The sequence below is a fragment of the Crocuta crocuta genome, unplaced genomic scaffold (assembly GCF_008692635.1).
Source record: "Crocuta crocuta isolate KB4526 unplaced genomic scaffold, BGI_CrCroc_1.0 scaffold452, whole genome shotgun sequence".
Lineage (NCBI taxonomy): Eukaryota > Metazoa > Chordata > Mammalia > Carnivora > Hyaenidae > Crocuta > Crocuta crocuta.
In genome coordinates, this window is record NW_027528851.1 from 1,424,632 (window position 1) to 1,444,271 (window position 19,640).

A 19,640-nucleotide genomic window follows, 5' to 3' on the forward strand; every position below is an offset into this window, starting at 1 on the left:
CTATACTTGACATTTTGCTATAAAAAAGCCTCTTGAATTTTATAGATTTTGCTAAGAATTAACAAGGTTGGATTTCTTTGGAGATTTTGAAAATGTCTATAACCTCACAGACACATATTTATATTGCTTTGTATATGCATATTTTTATAGAAACATAAAAATATGCATATTTATATTGTTTTAATATGTTTATATATATTTATATATTTATTTTTTTAAAAAGAAGCAGATCTGAGAATCAGAGTACATATCATCACTGGAGGCTAAAAATGGTCATATATCTTGATAGATTAAACTTAGACCATTAATTTGAGATAAATTTCTAAAAGCGTTTTAAAGTTGGTTAGTAGATAAATTAATTCTGGTTATCAAAAAAACATTATTTATAATTTTTGATAAAAGAAATCATGAACCTATAAGCTAAGGCAGGGTTAGTGAGAAGGAGAAAAAGAGATTTTTAACTACTGATTAACACATTAGTGGTATAGGATTAATCATTAATTATGACCTCTGGAAAAGGAAGCAGTTCTTACTAAAAACTTACAAGAATAAATCATGTCAATCTAAGATTATTGCTAATAATCATGACAGACATCTGTTACATTGCTAATTAATAGTGTTCTCTTAACCTGAAGGTGAGGCTCTGGCAGTGTTTCAGAGAATAGAGTATTTGAACTCTTCAACATTTTTTATCATTCACATGAAGAGGGAATATGTATCAAATAAGTATTTAAGATTATTCAAGATCTTCATTTCTAGCTGAGTCAATTCTGATGAAACGTATTTCTTAGGAATTTGTAAATTTTGCTTTCAAAATCATTGCCATGTAGATATTGATTTTATTCTCTTATCTTTTTAGTCTCTTCTTTATCTCTTTTATTACATTGCTTATGTCTTCTCTGTATTTTTGACGAATTTTGGCAGAGATTTGTCTGTTTTGATAGGCTTGTTTCTTCAAAGATCTAACTTCAACTTTGTTGAGCTTCTCTAGAGTACTATCGTTTCTATTTCATTGATTTGAAAAATTATTACTCTTTCTATGTATGTGAGCTTAAGTATGGAGAAATGTAATGTATACAAACCCCAGCTTTAACATATCTTAACAAATTATATTTATCTGTTTTTCCTTTTTTTTTTAAAAGAGAGAAAAAGGGAAGGAGCCGCAAGTGAGCAAGGGACAGATTGAAAAAGAGAGAGAGAGGGAGAGAGAGAATCCCAGGAGAGGCAGACAGAGAGAGAGAGAGAGAGAGAGAGAGAGAGAGAAGTAGGGTTCACCCAAAGCAGAACTTGTGTATTTACCTGAAACGGGGTATTTTTCCTATTTTTAAAAGTTGTGTTCCTATTTCTATTGTTTGTGTTCAGCATTTGCTTTCATTTTTATTATTTCGGTGTGTTCAAGTTCAGTATATTCTATTTTTGGAAACATCCTTGAAAAATATAAATGTCATAGTTAAACTGAGACATTTGTAAATAGCCTTTGTAATATAGCCTTCACATAAATTGAAGAACTAGATATATCTAATAGATTTTCTGCAGTTGCTTTATGACTTTGGGATATATTTTTTATCTTCTACTTTTAGATTTATTCTTTATTATTAAGACTTCTGAAGGTAAAACATTCTTTTCGAGTAGTATTAAAAATTATTAAATTTTATATCCTAGTTAAATTGTTTATATACAAGTCAACTTTTATCCCACTTTGTTAATTATTTCAAGAATCTCAAGCCAAATTACTCAAAGAACTGTAACTAAAATGTATTGTACATATTGTTTGGACTATTAGAACTTTTTAGTGTCAGGAACTCAGATATAGATATGTTTTTTAGCTTTTTGCTTTCCTATTTACTTTCCTATCCACAAATCTAACTCTATCCACCCACAATTTACTCTACTATCTTTTTAGGTTTTTAAAGTAAGATTCTCTGAATGTTTGTTTTCAGGTTACACATAATATAATACTTAAACTATTTCTGGGCTTAGCAAAGTTGAAATAGTTATTTGCCCAGGTTTAGGGAGATCAGGCCTAGCCTTATAGAAAAAGAAGTAATTATTCTGTCATACAGTGTAAGGGGAACAGACCTCCAAGTCTCCTCAACCCCTTCAAAAATACAAAAAAGAAATTACTTCCATCTTGCTTGAAATTCTCATTTTATTTTGCAAGACTCTCTGAAATTCTACCAGTTAAACATTCATTTGAGAAACTAAGTATTCCCTTTCAAAACAAACGAGAAAAAAATCCTCAAATGATGAACATTTATGTGGATTTGTTCATTTTTAAATATCTTAGATACATTGGACAGATAGAGTGGAACTTCTGAGGAGAAAATGATGAGAAAATTCTAAGTCAAGATTTCTAGTGAAGCACCAGATTTTTGGTGACCTACTGTACTTTATGTTAGAAATGAGTCAAGAGCTCCTCCTTTTCTCTCCTCCCTCAGGAATTTGATTTACTGAAGATCAGCCTGACAGCATTGAAGCTGAAGGTTAATGGCCAAACATTATTAGATAGAGAAAGAATGTAGAGTAAGTGGAAGAAAGACTTTAGTCTACTTTGACTAAAGAGGGATTATTTTAAAGTGATTTTGGGAGCAATAGCTATAATTAGCACATAGACATTAATACATATTTGCTAAATTAACAATAAATACACGAGCAAAGGGGATAGAAGCAGGTGTCAACATTCAAAGCAATTAAGGTAGGACAATGTGCAATTAATTGCCCTGTGCACCTGGTATAAGCAAAACAAAGTAAAATTCAGTCAGACTGAGGGGTTGCAGTTTTGGATATCTGAAACTCTTGGTTGGTTGTCTACAGGTTTCTTCACATTGCTCTTGTCCTCATTTCTTGTTTCACCGTCTATACCGTGATTCAGCCAAGAATGATCCACATCTTCCAGGAGGTACCATTTTGTTTTTGCTGAAATCATCTCAAATTTGCACTGAAAATTATTGATTCATCTCTGTCTTATACATGAAACCATCCATGAAAAGTAGGTCTCCCCTAAGCGTCTGAAATGAGTAAATCAAAGTCTGAAAAATCAGGGAATCTTTAGTATATAAACTATGAAATAAAAAGAGTTTTTCCCAGGTCCTGCCTCACTTTTTATGGCTTTATCCTGGGCTACAGGAGTCATTTCAAGGATCCTTGTAACTCTCTCCTTTATAAAATTCCATACACAATAATTAGAATCTAAGAAATTTTAGCAGAAAAATCAGAATTTAAAGGTTAATTTAAGATATCCTTTACATTTTACACAAATTTCAAAACTCATGATATCATTTTAAAAACGTTTTCACTGGGGGCGCCTGGGTGGCTTGGTCGGTTAAGCGTCCGACTTTCGCTTAGGTCATGATCTCGTGGTTCGTGGGTTCGAGCCCCGCGTCGGGCTCTGTGCTGACAGCCAGCTCAGAGCCTGGAGCCTGTTTCAGTCTGTGACTCCCTCTCTCTCTGACCCTCCCCTGCTCACGCTGTCTCTCTCTCTCTCCTAGAAATAAATAAAAACATTAAAAAAAAAAGTTTTCACTGTATTTTTTAAATACGAATAATTCTTAGATGAGAAAATGATTGAATTCACAATATTTAACTTGAAATCACCTCTTGGACAAGATGAATTATCGTCTTTACATAAACTGTTTTTTGACTTTAATAGGTCGTATACTCCTACTGTATAAATTGCTTAGGGAATAATTTAGTAAATTGTAAATTGCATTATCTTCTAAAGATTAGTAGGGTGCTATTGAACTTACTAAAGATGCAATTTATATAGTAGACATAATCCATGTTATATATTCAGGTCCAGTTTTTTTTAATAAAAATTTTTTAATGTTTATTTATTTTTGAGAGAGAGAGAGAGGCAGAGACAGAGACAGAGTGTGAGCGGGGGAGGGGCAGAGAGAGGGAGAGACAGAATCGGAAGCAGGCTCCAGGCTCTGCCCTGTCTTCACAGAGCCTTATGCGGGGCTCCAACTCACAAACCGCGAGATCATAAGCTGAGCTGAAGTGGGACGCTTAACCGACGGAGCCGCCCAGGCTCCCTTCGATGTTTTTTTTTTACTTGTAAGTCTGTATTTTTTTTTAAGTTTATTTATTTATTTTGAGAGAGAGAGAGAGACAGAGAGACAGAGAGAGAATCCCAAGCAGGCTACGCATTGACACGGTGGAGCCTGATGTAGGGCTCAAAGACATGAACAGCAAGATTGTGACCTGAGCTGAAATCAAGAGTTGGATTCTTAACCGACTGAGCCACCCAGGCACCCCTGTAAGTGTATTTTTTTAAAACATCACATAAATTATTACAATTGGGCTAAATTGCTTTATCTGAACTGATTTAACACTTCACCAATTAAGTTCAAAATCTCTCAAGCATTTCCAACTTTTCAGGCTCGATACAACTCAGAGAAAGAAAATTTTTATTCCCACATGTAATTTGCTATTTTAAAATTAGAATATATGTTGCTTTTCAGATTTACCTCAGATACATGTTCTCCCACAGTTCTAAAAACGTAATCCTCTATTTAATTTTAGCTAATTTAGAATTATAAACTAAAAATCAATATTTTATAGCATATTAAATATTGACTAAGATCTTAGGGAGGAACCCACTTTAACCTAGATGAAAATAAACATGTACATTATAATAATTTCCAATGAGAAATGCAACTATCAAGGTTGCTACATATTTGTATCCTCTGATTATTATATGTGATGTTTATAGCATTGTGATGGGTCTGGAATCAGAATAAAGGAGAATTGGTGAAATAATTTAAGCATTTAATGGCAGCAGGTGCTGAGAGATGGGTGAATTAATTTCTTCATTGGAGACAGAAGAGCCACTGCGGCCATCAGGCTTAGTTATGTAAGCAAGGCCCCTTCTTCCTTGGGAAGGCCTTGAATGAACATTGCTGACATTTACCAGGAAGAGTCTAATTTTACTTTGTTTACTTTGCTGAACAAGGCTGCTTCTGTCTGATGTGTTCTTTCTTTATGTAAGATAATAACCTCAATCAGGTTGCATTCTTTTTTTTTTTAACTGACTGGGAAGACCTTTTCTCACATTATGATGACACTGTGTAACTTTAATGTGATGTTATGTCTCAGTTCTCCTGCACAGGGCCATCCTACGTTCCTAGGGGAACATCATCCACTCAAATCCATATGTAAGTGTGCAGATATGTATAGACACCTGTATTTTAGCCACCATCATATGATAGGTGATGACTGCCACAAGTTCAAATGGTAAAATAATTTTTGCTTTAAGAATCAATTTATAAACAATTTAAAATTCATGCCGTAGTAAGTTAATGTACTAAAATTAAAAGTCTATCTTTAATATAAATCCTTTTGTTGTCATCCATTTTTATCAAAGTTATACATACTCAGATAGCTCAACAAGGCTGTTATAAAAATCAGTATTCTACCCCCTGCCCCTTTCCTCCATTTTCTCTGTTCCAGAAGCATCTCCATTCATTATTTTGGTGTATTTGTTTGGTGCTAGTCAAGTCTCTAAATAATGTATTCTTAGGATGAACTCCAATAAGTCATGATTTGTTTTTCCATTTGATATATTGCTGGATTCATGTGCAAAATTTTTCTTTAAATTTCTTGCATTTATGTTCATAGAAGGTATTGATTTGTAGTTTCCTTGTTTTGTGAAATCTGGTTTTGGTTCAGACTAATACTGACTTCATAGAATGAATAGGGAAGGAGTCCCTCCTTTTCAATATTCTGGAAGAGTTTGTGTAGAACTAATATTTTATTTTTATCAGTTAAGTCATCATCTGAGCTTGGAATTTCCTTTTGGGAAAATTTTTATCTTCATTTTCTTTTTCTTTAATAGATATAAACTATTCAGGTTATTTATTTCTTCTTAAAATCTTGTTTCTGTCTTTTAAAAATGTTACCCAATTAATTTTTTAAAAGATGTTTAGTTATTTATTTTGAGAGAGGGGGAACGAGAGCACACAAATGGTGGAGGGGCAGAGAGAGGTAGAGAGAGAATCCTAAGCAGGGTCTGTACTGTCAGCACAGAGACCAATGTAGGTCTCAGTCTCGTGAACCATGAGATCATGGCCTGAACTGAAATCAAGAGTTGAATGCTTAGCTGACTGAGGCACACAGGCACCCCTCCAATTAAACTTTTTAGTTTTTTGCCATAAAGTATAATCATCCTTTTACTGTATTTAGTATCTGTAGTGATGCCACCTCTTTCATTTCTTATAGATGGTTTTTATTTTTTCTCTTTTTTCTACTCTGCCTCATTAGGATTTTGGCAATTTTACTAATTTTCCCAACCAACCAGTTTTTGGTTTCATTGATTTATTTCTATTTCATTAATTTTCACTCTCATCTTTAATATTTCATTTTTTACTTCGTTTGGTTTAATCTGTCTTCTTTTTCTAGTTTCCGAAAATAGACTCAGAGGTCTCTGATATGACATGTTTCTCCTTTTTAAATATAGGAATGTGCTGGTAAGAATTTCTTCCTAAGCACTACTTTACTAGCATCTCATATATTTAGCTATTTTATTTTTATTTTCATTCAGTTCAAAATGTCCACTTTCTCTTTTGGTTTCTTTTTTGATGATAGGAGGTTATTTATAAGTATATTATTTTGTTCCAAATGTTTGGTGATTTTCCAGAGATCTTTCTGTTTTGATTCTGTTTTAATTACAGAGAACATTCTTGCTATGACATTATTTTTTTGACATATGGATATTTGTTTTGTTGCCAATACAATTGTTTTGTTGCCAATATGTTCTATCTTGGTAAATGTTTCATCTATACCTGAAAACAATGTGAATTTGTTGTGGTTGAGTGGAATGTTCTACAGACATCAATTAGATCAAGTTGGTTGATAATGTTATTTAAGACTTCTATATTCTTCATGATTTTCTGTCTTCTACAATTATTGAGAAAGGGCTATTAAAATCCCTAAGATTTCAATATTTTCCATTTCTTATTGTAGTTCTATCAGTTTTTGCTTCATATATTTTGAATTTATCATTAGTTGCAATACTGTTTAAAATCATTATGTCCTCAGGACGCCCAGGTGGCTCAGTTGGTTAAGCATCAGACTTCAGCCCAGATTATGATCTTCTGGTCTGTGAGTTCAAGCCCTGTGTTGAACTCTGTGCTGAGAGCTCAGAAGCCTGGAACCTGCTTCAGATTCTGTGTCATCTTCTCTCTCTGCCCCTCCCATGCTCACACTCTGTCTCTCTCTCTCTCTCTCAAAAAATAAACATTAAAAAAAAACTGCTTAAAATCATTATGTCCTCAAAACTTTCATTATTGTGAAATGGACTTTTTTTATTGTTGCTAATAGTGTTTGCTCAGAAACCTACTTCAATTGGTATTAATTTTCTTTTGACTAGTGTCAGTATAACATATCTTTTTCTGTTCTCTCATTATTTCTTGTAAGGAGCATACAATTAGGTCTTACTTTTTTTTTTAATTAAAAAAACTTTGATTTTTTTTATTTTTGAGAGAGAAAGAGAGAGACAGAGTATAAGCAGGCGAGTGGCAGAGAGGGACACACACACACATAGAATCCGAAGTTGGGTCCAGGCTCTGAGCTGTCAGCACAGAGCTCGACATGGGGCGTAAACTCTCAAACCAAGCCGAAGTTGGACGCTTAACCACCAAGCTACCCAGGTGCCCCGGGTCTTACTTTTGTAAATAATGCAATCTTATAATCTTTGCCTTTGAATCTAGGTAATAAGCCCATTTACATTTACTGTAGATAAGTAATTATTAATTTGTGTCAGTTAAATCTATCATCTTAATATTTTTTCCATCCATTTTTTGTTCCCCTTTTCCTCTTCTCCTGCCTTTATTTTTAGAATAACCAAATTATACAAATACTGTTTATGACTTAATTTTATCTTTTTTGTTGACTTATTCATTATAATTCTGTTTAGTTATTTTATTTTTTTTTAATATTTTTATTTATTTCTAGGAGAGAGAGAGAGACAGCGTGAGAAGGGGAGGGTCAGAGAGAGAGAGGGAGACACAGAATCTGAAATAGGCTCCAGGCTCTGAGCTGGCAGTCAGCACAGAGCCCAACGTGGGGCTCGAACCCACGAACCGCGAGATCATGACCTAAGCGAAAGTCGGACGCTTAACCGACTAAGCCACCCAGGCGCCCCTGTTTAGTTATTTTAATTGTTACTTTATAGTTTATAGTTTTTATCTTTGACTTGTCAGAGGTTACCTTCAGTTGATATACCAATTTATGTGTACTAATAGAACCTTACAATAGTAGATTCCCATTTATTCTCTCCCCATTCTTGGTTCATTTTCATTAATTTTACTTTTACATATATTAAATACCTCACTTTGCATTTGTTATAGTTTTTCTTTAGTCAATTATATTTTAGAAAAACTTAAATAGAAAAAATCTTATATATTTGCCCATAAAATACTCTTTGTAGCCCCTTTTTTCCTTTAACATTTCTTAAAGTATGGATTTTCTGGTGATGAATTCTTTCAGATTTTGTAGGCCTGGAACAGTATTTCACCTTCATTTTCAAAAGATATTTTTGTTGAGTTTAGAAACCTAGGTTTATCATTTTTATCTTTTAGTACCTTAATGATGCTATTTCATTGACTTCAGTGACAGAAATCTGCTGTCATCTTTATCTTTGTTCCTCTGTACATAACATGTTTTTCTTTTCTGTCTACTTTTTAAGATTTTGTCATTAGCACTGGCTTTGAACAATTTAGTAATGATATGCCATGATGTTTAAGGGCTGGTGTTAATTGAGGTTCTTGGATCCATTGCTAACAGTTTTTATCATATTTGAAAAGTTTTTGGTCATTATCTTTTCTCAGCATCTTTTTCTATTCTCTTTCTCTTAGCCCTGGGGACTACAATTGCACATATTTCAGGCTATTTGAAGTTGACACACAGCTAACTGACATTGAGTTCATTTTTATCGTTGTTGTTATTCTTGTTTTACTCTGTATCTTTCTGGATTGTTTGTTTCATTATGACTTTAAATTTTCTAACCTTTTTTTTTTTTCAGCAGTGTCTAATCTGCTGTAATTTTAATCTAGCACACTTTGCATCTCATAGACTGTTGTTTTCATTTCTGGAGGTTTATTTTGAGTCTTATTTATGTCTTCTATACCTTTACATGATTTTTGAAACTTACGGTTATCATAATGTTTTAGTGAGACTTTTGTCTAATTCTTGGAGATTGATTGCTTTTTCTTGATTGATTTTTCTCCTCATTACGGGTTGTGTTTTCCTGATCTTTGCATCTTTGATAATTTTTTAACAGATGCCAGGCATTGTCAGTTTTACCTTATTGGATGCTGAATATTTTTGTATTCTCATAAATATTTTTGAACTTTTTCTGGGACACAATTAGTGACTTGGAAAGAATTCAAAAATTTTGGGTTAATGTTTCAAAGTTTTCTTTTGAATGGAACCAGAGCAGTGCTAGATTGAGGGTTAAGTATCCTCATAATTGAGGCAGGATCTTTCTGGGTTCTCTATCCAAAGCTTGTGAATCATGCTTTCCAGAATGACTGCTGTCTTTAATCACTTCAGGTGGGTTTGGTTTTTGTTTTGTTTGGTTTGATTTGGTTTGGGTTGGGTTATTTTCCTCCCATAAATGCACAGATCAGTACTTAGCTGAATACTTTGAAAGGGTTACCTGCAGATATCTGGAATTCTTTCTCTAGACATCTCTTTTCTTCCCAGATGTTGTCTTGAGAACCCTAGCCACCTCAGTCTTCCCTTATCCTCATTTCGGCTTCCTCCACTCATTGAGTCTGCCAGCGTGTGCCTGGGTTGACTTTCTCTGCAACACAACCTGAGAACTCGCATAACAGTAAATTAGGGAAATGATTGAACTTTTTTCTTGAATGTCTCCTGTCTCTCAGTGATCATTCTCTTACGCATGCCCAGTCTCTTGAAAGTTGTTTCATCAATTTTTTTTGGTCATTTTTTGGTTGTTTCTGTTAGGAGGATAAGTCGAGTCCCTGTTACTTAGTCTCTGTCAGCTGTAGAATCATTCAGTTTATGCTTCCTTAACAATATTTCTACTACTGTTTTATTGAGGTTTAACAATAGACTAGGAATAATTCTAAAGTATTCTTTAATAGCTGTTAATTAGAATATCAATGAAAACAGAAACAATATGGTACAATATGTTCTGAATAGGAGCACCTAGGAATGTAGGTTATTGTAGTAAAAAGATCACAGAAACAATAATAGAAATATCTGATCCTTGAATGAATTTTCCAATTGATTAGTCATATTTTAGGCTTTCTGTTTATTATTGATATTCTTATTTGTAAAACACATTACTACAGCTGTATTATATTCTTCACAGAATTGTGAAATCACTGGGATATTACTTATATAATATTACTTTGAAAAATCAACATTTTGTGTAAATATAAGATCTCTTTAAGAGTTTTACATTTTATTTTATAAAATATTACAAATGTTTTTGCAATATATACCCCATGTATATTTCCTTTGTTACTTATATGTTTTGCGGGGAAACCTCATAATATGAAAAAGCTAAAGAAGTCTGAAGACTATAAAGTCACTATATAACAAATATTACAAAATATTTGTATGTTTAATTCATTTGACATTATTTAGATTTCTATTCTTTTTTACACATACATGTTTCTATCTTTTTTGATTTTGTCTACATAATTCAATACGGGTTTAAATTAAAGATGAAATAGCATGAAATAGCATTGGAAAAAGAAAAAAAAAGGCATATTTAAATGACAGACATTACTGTAGCATTGATTCCAAATGGTGGGGCCTATTGCTTTTAAAAGCACAACTTCAAACACAATGCTAAATTTGTTTTAAATGTAACTATGGAATTACTGAGAGAAATCTTTTCCCATTTATGTCAGAGATGAAAGATGATTTGTGATAATGCATACCTATTTTCCTGTCATCATAATTGGACTTATTCACTAAACTGAATTAACAACACAGATGATCAGGGAGCCTGCCCATTGATATCTAATTACACATATAACTAGTGATAAAAAATTTTAGATCACAGTTTGTGCTTTTAAAATATAAATACTTTTCTTTCATAAAATGCCATATACATTTATATATTCATATGAATATAATATTGTAAGATCATAGAATGAAATTTAGTCTAAGTTAGCAAGCTAGGAATATAATTTTGACTTGGTAAAACTTATTTATTACTTTATTTGCTTAAATTTGTACTAATGATAAAGATATATTATATCAAGTTTAGGAACTTAATCTGTGAGTAGGACAAATCTAAATTCAGATGCTGGCTCCATTAGTAGGCTTGCCAGATAAAATATATGATGCCTGGCTATATTTGAGTGTCAGATGAACAATGCATTTTTTTTTCTGGTATATGTATGATCCACACATACACACCTTTGGCACATACACTAAAAATCAGTTTTATCTGAAATTAAAATGTATCTGAGCATCCTGTATTTTTGTTTGCTAGATCAGGCAGCCCCATCCACCAATCATCATCTAAGTATTGATCCTTCATGATCGTAATTCCTTCCTTATTCAATAGATACCACAGTTTTTCATGGCAGTATAGAATTACTGTTATATAGAGCCAGACTACTTGGAATAAAAGACTTAAACCTTGCCTTCACCATTTACTAGCTGTAACCTTCAATGATTTACTTAATTTTTCTGCCCTGTTTCAGGTTATTATTTATCTATAACAGGGAAATGATAACAGTTATACATGCCCCATAAGGTTATTGTGAAGAAAAAAATAATTTATATAATATTCTCAGAACAGTTCCTTCTTAGTACATGGTAAAACACCATAGGGTTAGTTTTTGTTATTATTGTCACCATTATTAACATTATCTCCACTGGCAGTGTCAAAATGCCTTTGTTCACACTCTCAACTTCTTTGCCTATTTATTCCTTCACTTTTCTTGTCTACCAACATGTCAATCCTATTTAAATCCAACTGTATTCTAGACACACCCATAGAAAGCAGAGGGGGACAAAACCCCAAGCAGGCTATCTGGTTTCACTTTAAGTTAATAAGTGTGAATTTCAAATTCACATGTCCAAGATTCATTCCATCTCTGCTTCAACTCTCTCTTTTCTCACCTACCTTGAATACCCCTCGCCACTCTTATGTTCTGTTTCACTGAAGAAATGTGAACCATCAGAAGGGAACTTCCCCAAGCTCTCCCCCCCATGTCTCCGAGCTCTCTGAGGCTGTCCACACTCCCTGGCTCCTCTCCCTCCACTCTGTATGGACCCTTGGTGCCCCTACCATGACCAATCCTCCCATTTATGCACTGCACCTGCTCTCCTCCGGTATGTTTGCATTTATTGTCTAATAGGCACCTTAATATTAACACTTCCCAAGCACACTGCTCTAGCAGATTAACCCATCTCGGGAAATGGCAACCCCATCCTCAAGACAGTTCCTTAGGACAAAGCATTTGGCTCCCCGCTTCCTTTCAGAGCACAAATACTTTGCATGAGGCTCTGAAGAGCACCTGACATACCAACAAGTTACTTTTACTAGTCCTAGTTTTATAATATGGATTGAGTAGATGATAAATAGTAGCAACTACCAAAAATTTGGGGGAGAATTAAACCAACAATGCATGAAAAGTGCTGATCACAGTGTCTACTAAATATTCAATAAAAGTGTGCAACTATTTTTACTTTTATTAGTACTGTTCCTTTTACTGTTCCTTCTTATCCAGACTATACTATTGTAGATAAATATACATACACATGCACCTGAATATAAAATACCATGGATGTAAATGTTATTAGATGTGTATTGATACAAAATAATACTATTTTCTCCAGTTCTGTAGAAGAACAATTCCTTTTGGACTACTTATATGAGTTTAGTTTGAGAAGTACCTAAAGAATCTTATCACTAGGGGTAATGTTTTAGGATGTTAAGAATTCAACTTGAGCCAGACTTCCTGAACTTGAATTTTGCCTCCCGTGTGACTTAGTTACTTACTTGAACTCTATGCCTCAATTTTCTCATCTGTCATATGGGAATTATTAGTACCTCCACATAGGATTGTTCCAATTTCCATGTTTGTGTAGTTTTTAGTATGATTACTGAGATATTATAAGCAATTTGTAAGTGTTCACTTTTGTTTTTATTATAATGAACTGGTCTTCACCGTAAGAAGGTTCAAGGCATAAATTCAAAGGATTATATCATTATTCATCTATAATAGTTCATCTCCCTTGCAAGTGTTATGGTCTATTCATGTGGGAATAGTTTTTCACAACTTCAAAATGTAAATCACAGTATGATTTTGCCCCATATCCTTTGCCTTTTTTTTTTTTGGAGGGGGTATTTACATCTTTCTGGAATGAGATAGGATGATTGTAGCTGCACTTAAAGTGCAGGGAATATCATCAATATGTTTGTCAATTTAATTTATTCTTTAGTGAGCTATTAAGCACTAAACGTATGCTGTGCACTAAGTTTTGTTGGTAGTATTCAATGGTGACTAAGCTGAAAAAGATTTCCATTCTCTTTGAACTTAAGAAGCAAGGAAGAGATATTTTCACATAAATTACTAGAAGCTCAACTATTCCTTTTCTTTTTGATACCTATGTTAGATTAAAGATCCAGCCAAAGTTATGGCGTCATATGGTGCCAGGTTTTAGGCAGCACTGCAATGCATTGGCTAAGGAGTGCTAATTTGCTCAGGTTTCTTCTATGCAGTTCCTTACATAACTGGTAAAATCTAATTTGGTTTCTCTTCCACTGAGGTAGACACTGCTGCTCAGTGGAAATAAATTTGAAAAAGAGAAACCCTTCACAGATGCTGGGGTGTCCCAGTTGGGTATTTTGCATCTTATGTAGGCAGGTTCCAAGTGGAACTCCAGATTATGCCTGCAAGCCTGAGACCAGGCAGCTGTCAGAGGCCTGAAGTCAGCAGGTGTAGGCAGTCACAATGCTGAAAGAGAGAATGACACTCAGCATCTGGCTGTTTACTAGAAGCCAATGATGCGCTTTATTACGTACCCTTAAATATGCTTTCCAAATGTTTGTTGCTCAAAAAACTGAGGGAAACCCCAGAACTAAAGAAATTGAAGAGCATTTTGTTGGTAGAGTAGGAAGAAGAAAATGAACTTACATTCTGATAAGATTTTGTAACAAAATAAGCGTAGGTGAGTTACATCTATTCTTAGCATCTATACCACTGCAAAAGGAAAGAACATTCAAAACAACTGAATTTTATGTTCCGAACATGTGATAAATCTCTTGAGTATAAGGAGCATACTACCCATGCTAATTAAAAGCAAATGCTTATTCTCATTAAATAGATTTTGTACAAATTCCTTAAAATATCAGCTAGGAAGGGGTAACATATTACTGGCCTGTGGGGTATCCCATAAGACCAGCTCTGACAATGATGGAAAATATGCATAGAAAAAACTTGACAATATTTTAAAAATCTCACTCCTGTCTTCTTCGGAGCAACACACTTCTATGTTTCATATTTAGAGGCTCAAGTTCACAACTTCTGAAAAAAACTTTACATTGTTCTCATTAGAAGATTAGGTGCTAATTCTGCCATAAATTAAAATGATCTAATTTCAGAGACTGTGGGTTACCTTTTTATTTTTGAGCAAATAATTATGCATTATGTGACAGCTGAGAGTCCCAGACCTTGGGTAGTAGCAGCTTTATAGTTCATATTCACAGGAAGACCCCATATAGAAGCCAGAAGAGGTGTTTCATAGCATTAGCATTCCCACCCATACATTCTCCTTCAGTAATCAAACAACTCAGTAGTTGGTTTATTTGTATGACCCGCACGGAGACCAAATATGCATGAAAAATTGACCTTTGATTTGTCAGTGTATGAGTAAACCCACTGGTGACTTCCTATGACATTTCTGTGTAGTAGCATCTCAAATGGTCACACTCTCAAATACTTAGACATGCATTTTCATATGGGTGCCCTTTCCTTTTTCTACTACCTATTATTTTCAGGTAAAACTATGTTGTTTTTAGTACTTTGTGAAAATAAGAAATGTTTTATTTTTATACATTTTTATAAGTGTAGATAGGTTTCTCAAATTTGATCATGGTTTGCTTGACCAGAATTCCTAGATAAGAGCTGCCTATTTTTACTTAAATCCTCATGTACTGTTACTCAGTTTTAACAATTCATGTTTTAGCCTACCATTTTCTCATAAGAATTCGATGAGGGATTTTTTTAATGACTTTTCCATTCATAAGCTTATTCCCCTTTGTATAACCTTCGCTTACAGTGCATATAGTTTTTCAAAAACTTTGGTCCTCTGTTTGTAGAGCGTGAGGCATCTATTATTAATAAAATATTGGTAGATTTTTTTTCTGAATTATCTTGAGAGAATAATGTTCTATCACTCCAAAAAGAAGTGCTTCAGAATGAGGTATTCTTACAGAAAAATCATTATATACACATATGTTCATAAGATACACTATTAAATTTAGTAGTCCCATCACATGTAAGCTTCAGATATTGTTGCTTTAATGCATTCCCTTACTACTTTGATAAAAGCCTTAAGATGTTGCCACTAGTTCTTTGATGATTTCCTCTGATGTTACAGTACCTTTCTTTTTTCCTCCAAAAAATCTGTTTTGCATAAACATGAGAAGTCAAGGCAGTTTGAGTTAACGAGTAAAGAGATTCAAGTTTTAGCAACAAATGTACATATATTTGTGATCAGTTCTCTCACACGCTATGCCCCTTATTCAATGTAAAGGAAGTTTATTTTAGATTTCTGAAAAATGTAACCATTATCTTTAAAAGAAGCCCAAATAAGCTATTTAAGTTTATAATTTTGAAGTTTATTCAGCCTTTTCTCCATTGAATTAATGAGATTTATTAATAAAATTTAGAGAGAGAAGAGTCATATTGACCTAGATATTGATTTATTCTTATTTATTTCCTCCAACGTCCCTGCCTGACTTCCAAATGTGTCCTGTATTCTGTTGGATTCAGTAATGGATGGGTTTCTTATAAATGTTTAGTTCTAGCTTCCAAATCAGTTTGTGGCAATTACCTTTAACAAAACACATTGCGGATTGCTTATTATGTCCCTAGTTAGGTTTCATGTTCCTGTAGAGATGCACTGTTAGCAAATTAATAGTGAGCTTAACTTTGTTCATTTAACTATGAAATTCTGCGTTCAATTAGACTTGAGTCTAATTGAAATACAATACCATCATATGGTATTGTGTTTTTGAAATTTAACGAAATAGTGTATCTTCAGTGTTTTCACTATAAAATACGCAGTTGACTATGTAAGCTGATGAATGTGTTAACTATTTTGATCATGGTAATTATTTCACACTACATAAGTACATCAAATTATTACATTGTACAATTTAAATGTATACAATTATATTATCCCATTATTCATCAATAAAGCAGAAAAAATAAAATAAATAACAACTAATATTCAGAATTAAATAATATAAGTAAAACAACTCCAAATTTACTTGTGAAACCAGGTGGTGTCTATCTTATATCACTTCTTTTTATCAACATCTTGTCAAAGTTATCTACACTGTGAAGTTTCCCTGAGCCCATGTAAACCATTTAGTTGTTCTTTCTTCATATGTAATTCAATCTTTCTAATGCTTATGCTGTATTATATATATATTTTTTGTAACCAAGCCTGTTCTTCTATGGCTCTATTCTAGAAAAGAATGACATTCTACCAACTCTCAGTGGTACCTGTGGGATTGCATTTATCTCATTGTGCTAAAATGCCATTTTCACTTTGCTACCTATACTCTGTGAATTAATAATATAGACATCTAAAACCTAACTATTGTGCCTGATACTTTGCCTGTTTTTCCTTTTCTTTAAAATTAAGGTTACAGGCACCACTTTCACTATTGTTCCTTCTTGGCACCCTATTGTGTCTCTCTAATACCTGATTTTATAGCTTTATATCAGATTGCCAGCTGTAGGTCTGCATATTGTGTGAGATACATCTCTTGCCCCTTGTTTTTTGAAACATCTGATCTGATCATGAAGCTCTATCTTGTGGGAGTTGGAGTCACCAACAGCCATATTGTGTGTGTGTGTGTGTGTGTGTGTGCTCTGTTTCAGAGCTGTTATCCAAAACAGGGGAGCCTAACAGAGAACACAAAACCTGTGAAATTCCTGGCTTTTTAAAAGCTCAGCTTTGCCTGCTTTGCGTTGAAGCCAGACAATGCAGTACAGTTTTCTACCCGATTAGCAAGATCTACACATAGGAGAAGAGAATCACTTCTGAGCATACAAATACTTGTCATAAATTTTCAGATATACCAACACGGTTACTGACACTTACAGCTCTTTTTGTCCCTTACTTAACATAAGGAGTTCTCAAAGGGTTGAATTTTACAATCCTCTAACTTTTTAATTTCTGAAGTGTGTTATCTCTTTTTTATAAAACTACAATATTCAATTATATATGCAAGCAACAGCACCTAGCACAACTCCTGGTACTCAGTACATATGCCCAAGATTACTTGAATCTAGAACTGATATTTCAGAAGTTTGCTTAGGTTTTATGATAGTTTGTCCACTTTCACTAGCATTTTCACTAGTTGTTTACATTTTCATCTTTCCTTTTCCTTTGTATATCTTCCTCCTTTTTCCTCATTAGTGTATCAAAAAGTGAAAAGAAGCATTATCATACGGGAAATGTAACACATACAAATGTTATATGGAAAGATAAAGCAGCTCACAAAGGTTACACCCAGTGCAATAGTGTGTTTACATGCTAGTCTAGACACACCCAGTTATATGCATCTTGGGAAATATTTCAGTTAGCAGATTTAACGGATTCTTCTGTTTTAAATCTCACAACAGGAGAGAGATGCTCAAGCTACGTATACTAAGTATCTTGGGAAATTATGTATTAACATTCCCTTTAGGGAAGCCTCTACATAATAAGAACATATTCCATTCTCAATATCCTAAGCCATAGCAATATATCTAATCTCTCTTGTCATTTGAGCTCTGTCAAAATAAAATTTAATAACCCGATGTTAATTCTTTAACAATTTGGCATAATAATATTCTCACAAATACAAAGGCCATGCATGGAATATGCCGAATCTGGGTTAATCCAAATTGCATGAGTTCCAAATGAGAACAGTGGGGTTGGGAGGTTGGTTTGGAAAGTGTAGGATGGTTTTCATTGGCTAAGATATTAGTGGATGGATGTTGTGAATGTGACTCCATGTTTGTACTTGCTGAGTTCAGTGCCATTGACCCAGGTATTCAAAGCTGTCACAACACTGCAATTTCTACAGTAGAATATATTCTTTATCTGGGGTGAGAAAATAAATAAAAATGGAGTGCTTGAAATGCAATTGTAAAAAAGTAATATTAAAATATCAATCTATTTATAATTTCTGATTTATATGTCCTTGTAAAAATTTGAGGGAAAGGATATTGCAAATGCTGATTCAATATTTATTTTGGGTTCTTTCTTCTGTACGCATGTGAACAAATATATACATATGTACAAACCTATTCATTTTTTAATTAGGAAATGAGAACAAATAATGTTGTCTACTTCCTAATATACTATCCATTAAAAAAACACTATTGCTGCCAAAGCAATCATTTTCTTGGAATTTGTTGACATCCTTACTGAAATTCTATGAGCCTCATTTTTCTTTTTTTATTCCCACAGCATGAAGCATCTATTGACCAAAATGGATTAGATATCATTGACATTTATTGTCACGAGTATGAGTTAAAACTCTAACAGAACATTTGTACTTTGCTTTATTCTACTCTTTGTGTTCATATATAGATCTTCCCCCTTCCATTTCTTCTTATTTTACTTTGTCAGAGTATAGTTTTATATAGTTAAAACTAGTTTTATAAATTAAAACAAGAAATGTGCATTGATGATTCCTTTGTATGCATGGGCATTTTTTAAACCTCTAAAGGAATTTTTTAAATACCTCAAAATGGAAACACAGAAAAATATTTCCACAAAATCTTCTTCCAAATCTCTGATTTTATTAACCTCCCCAGATTTTCTTCCTTTAAACATAGGTGTATTTATTTTGTGGCTAATACATTGTCTAGTCTGAGTATAACAGTGCTCAGATTAGATGACAACCTCCATGGAAATTTTTTTTTTATTTTTGGAATTTTACATATAATATTTCCTTCACAAATTTGAATGTATCTTCCTACTTTACCTTAAAATTCATTACATTCCAAATGCAAATGCTTTGGGGAAGGAGAATATTTTAAGTGTTATCAGTCATTTATACCTTAGTGAATAAAGTATGTAATGAATTAATTAGATAGTCTTCTAAAACTAGTTTTAGACAGCAGCAAAGTGGGCAGATGATAAGGAATCATGGCACCTATCTGGCAGAGGGGGAAAGGACATAGAAAGTTCACATTAGAGACAAGTGTTGCCAACTTCATAATTTTTAGAAAGGCTGGTTCTTGTTAAATACTCCAGCGTATGCCAAGATCAAGATCAAACATAAACTCTAGGGAAATCTTAAAGCCTGTGGCATCAAAGAAGAATTAAATTATATTAATGCCTTAAAGGTTTCTAGAGACTTCTTATTCTTCAAAACTGAATTGTTGGGGACAGAAAAACTTGAAAAAGTCATT

The 19,640-nt window shown here is 33.4% G+C and overlaps 1 protein-coding gene across 7 annotated transcripts in view; it reads left to right on the forward strand.

The window, feature by feature from the left end:
* The window catches only part of TFEC (transcription factor EC), a 127,907-nt gene that overhangs the window by 30,231 nt on the left and 78,036 nt on the right, over nucleotides 1-19,640 (forward strand). For 2 of the 7 annotated variants that reach the window (XM_077756037.1, XM_077756038.1), the window contains exon 2: nucleotides 2,815-2,899. The exons of 4 other annotated variants lie outside the window; for them this stretch is intronic. In XM_077756037.1, coding sequence (XP_077612163.1) covers nucleotides 2,815-2,899 — 85 coding nt within the window. Of the gene's footprint in view, nucleotides 1-2,814; nucleotides 2,900-4,190; nucleotides 4,259-19,640 lie in introns of those variants that run through there. One more of the 7 variants, XM_077756044.1, reaches the window with a different exon arrangement.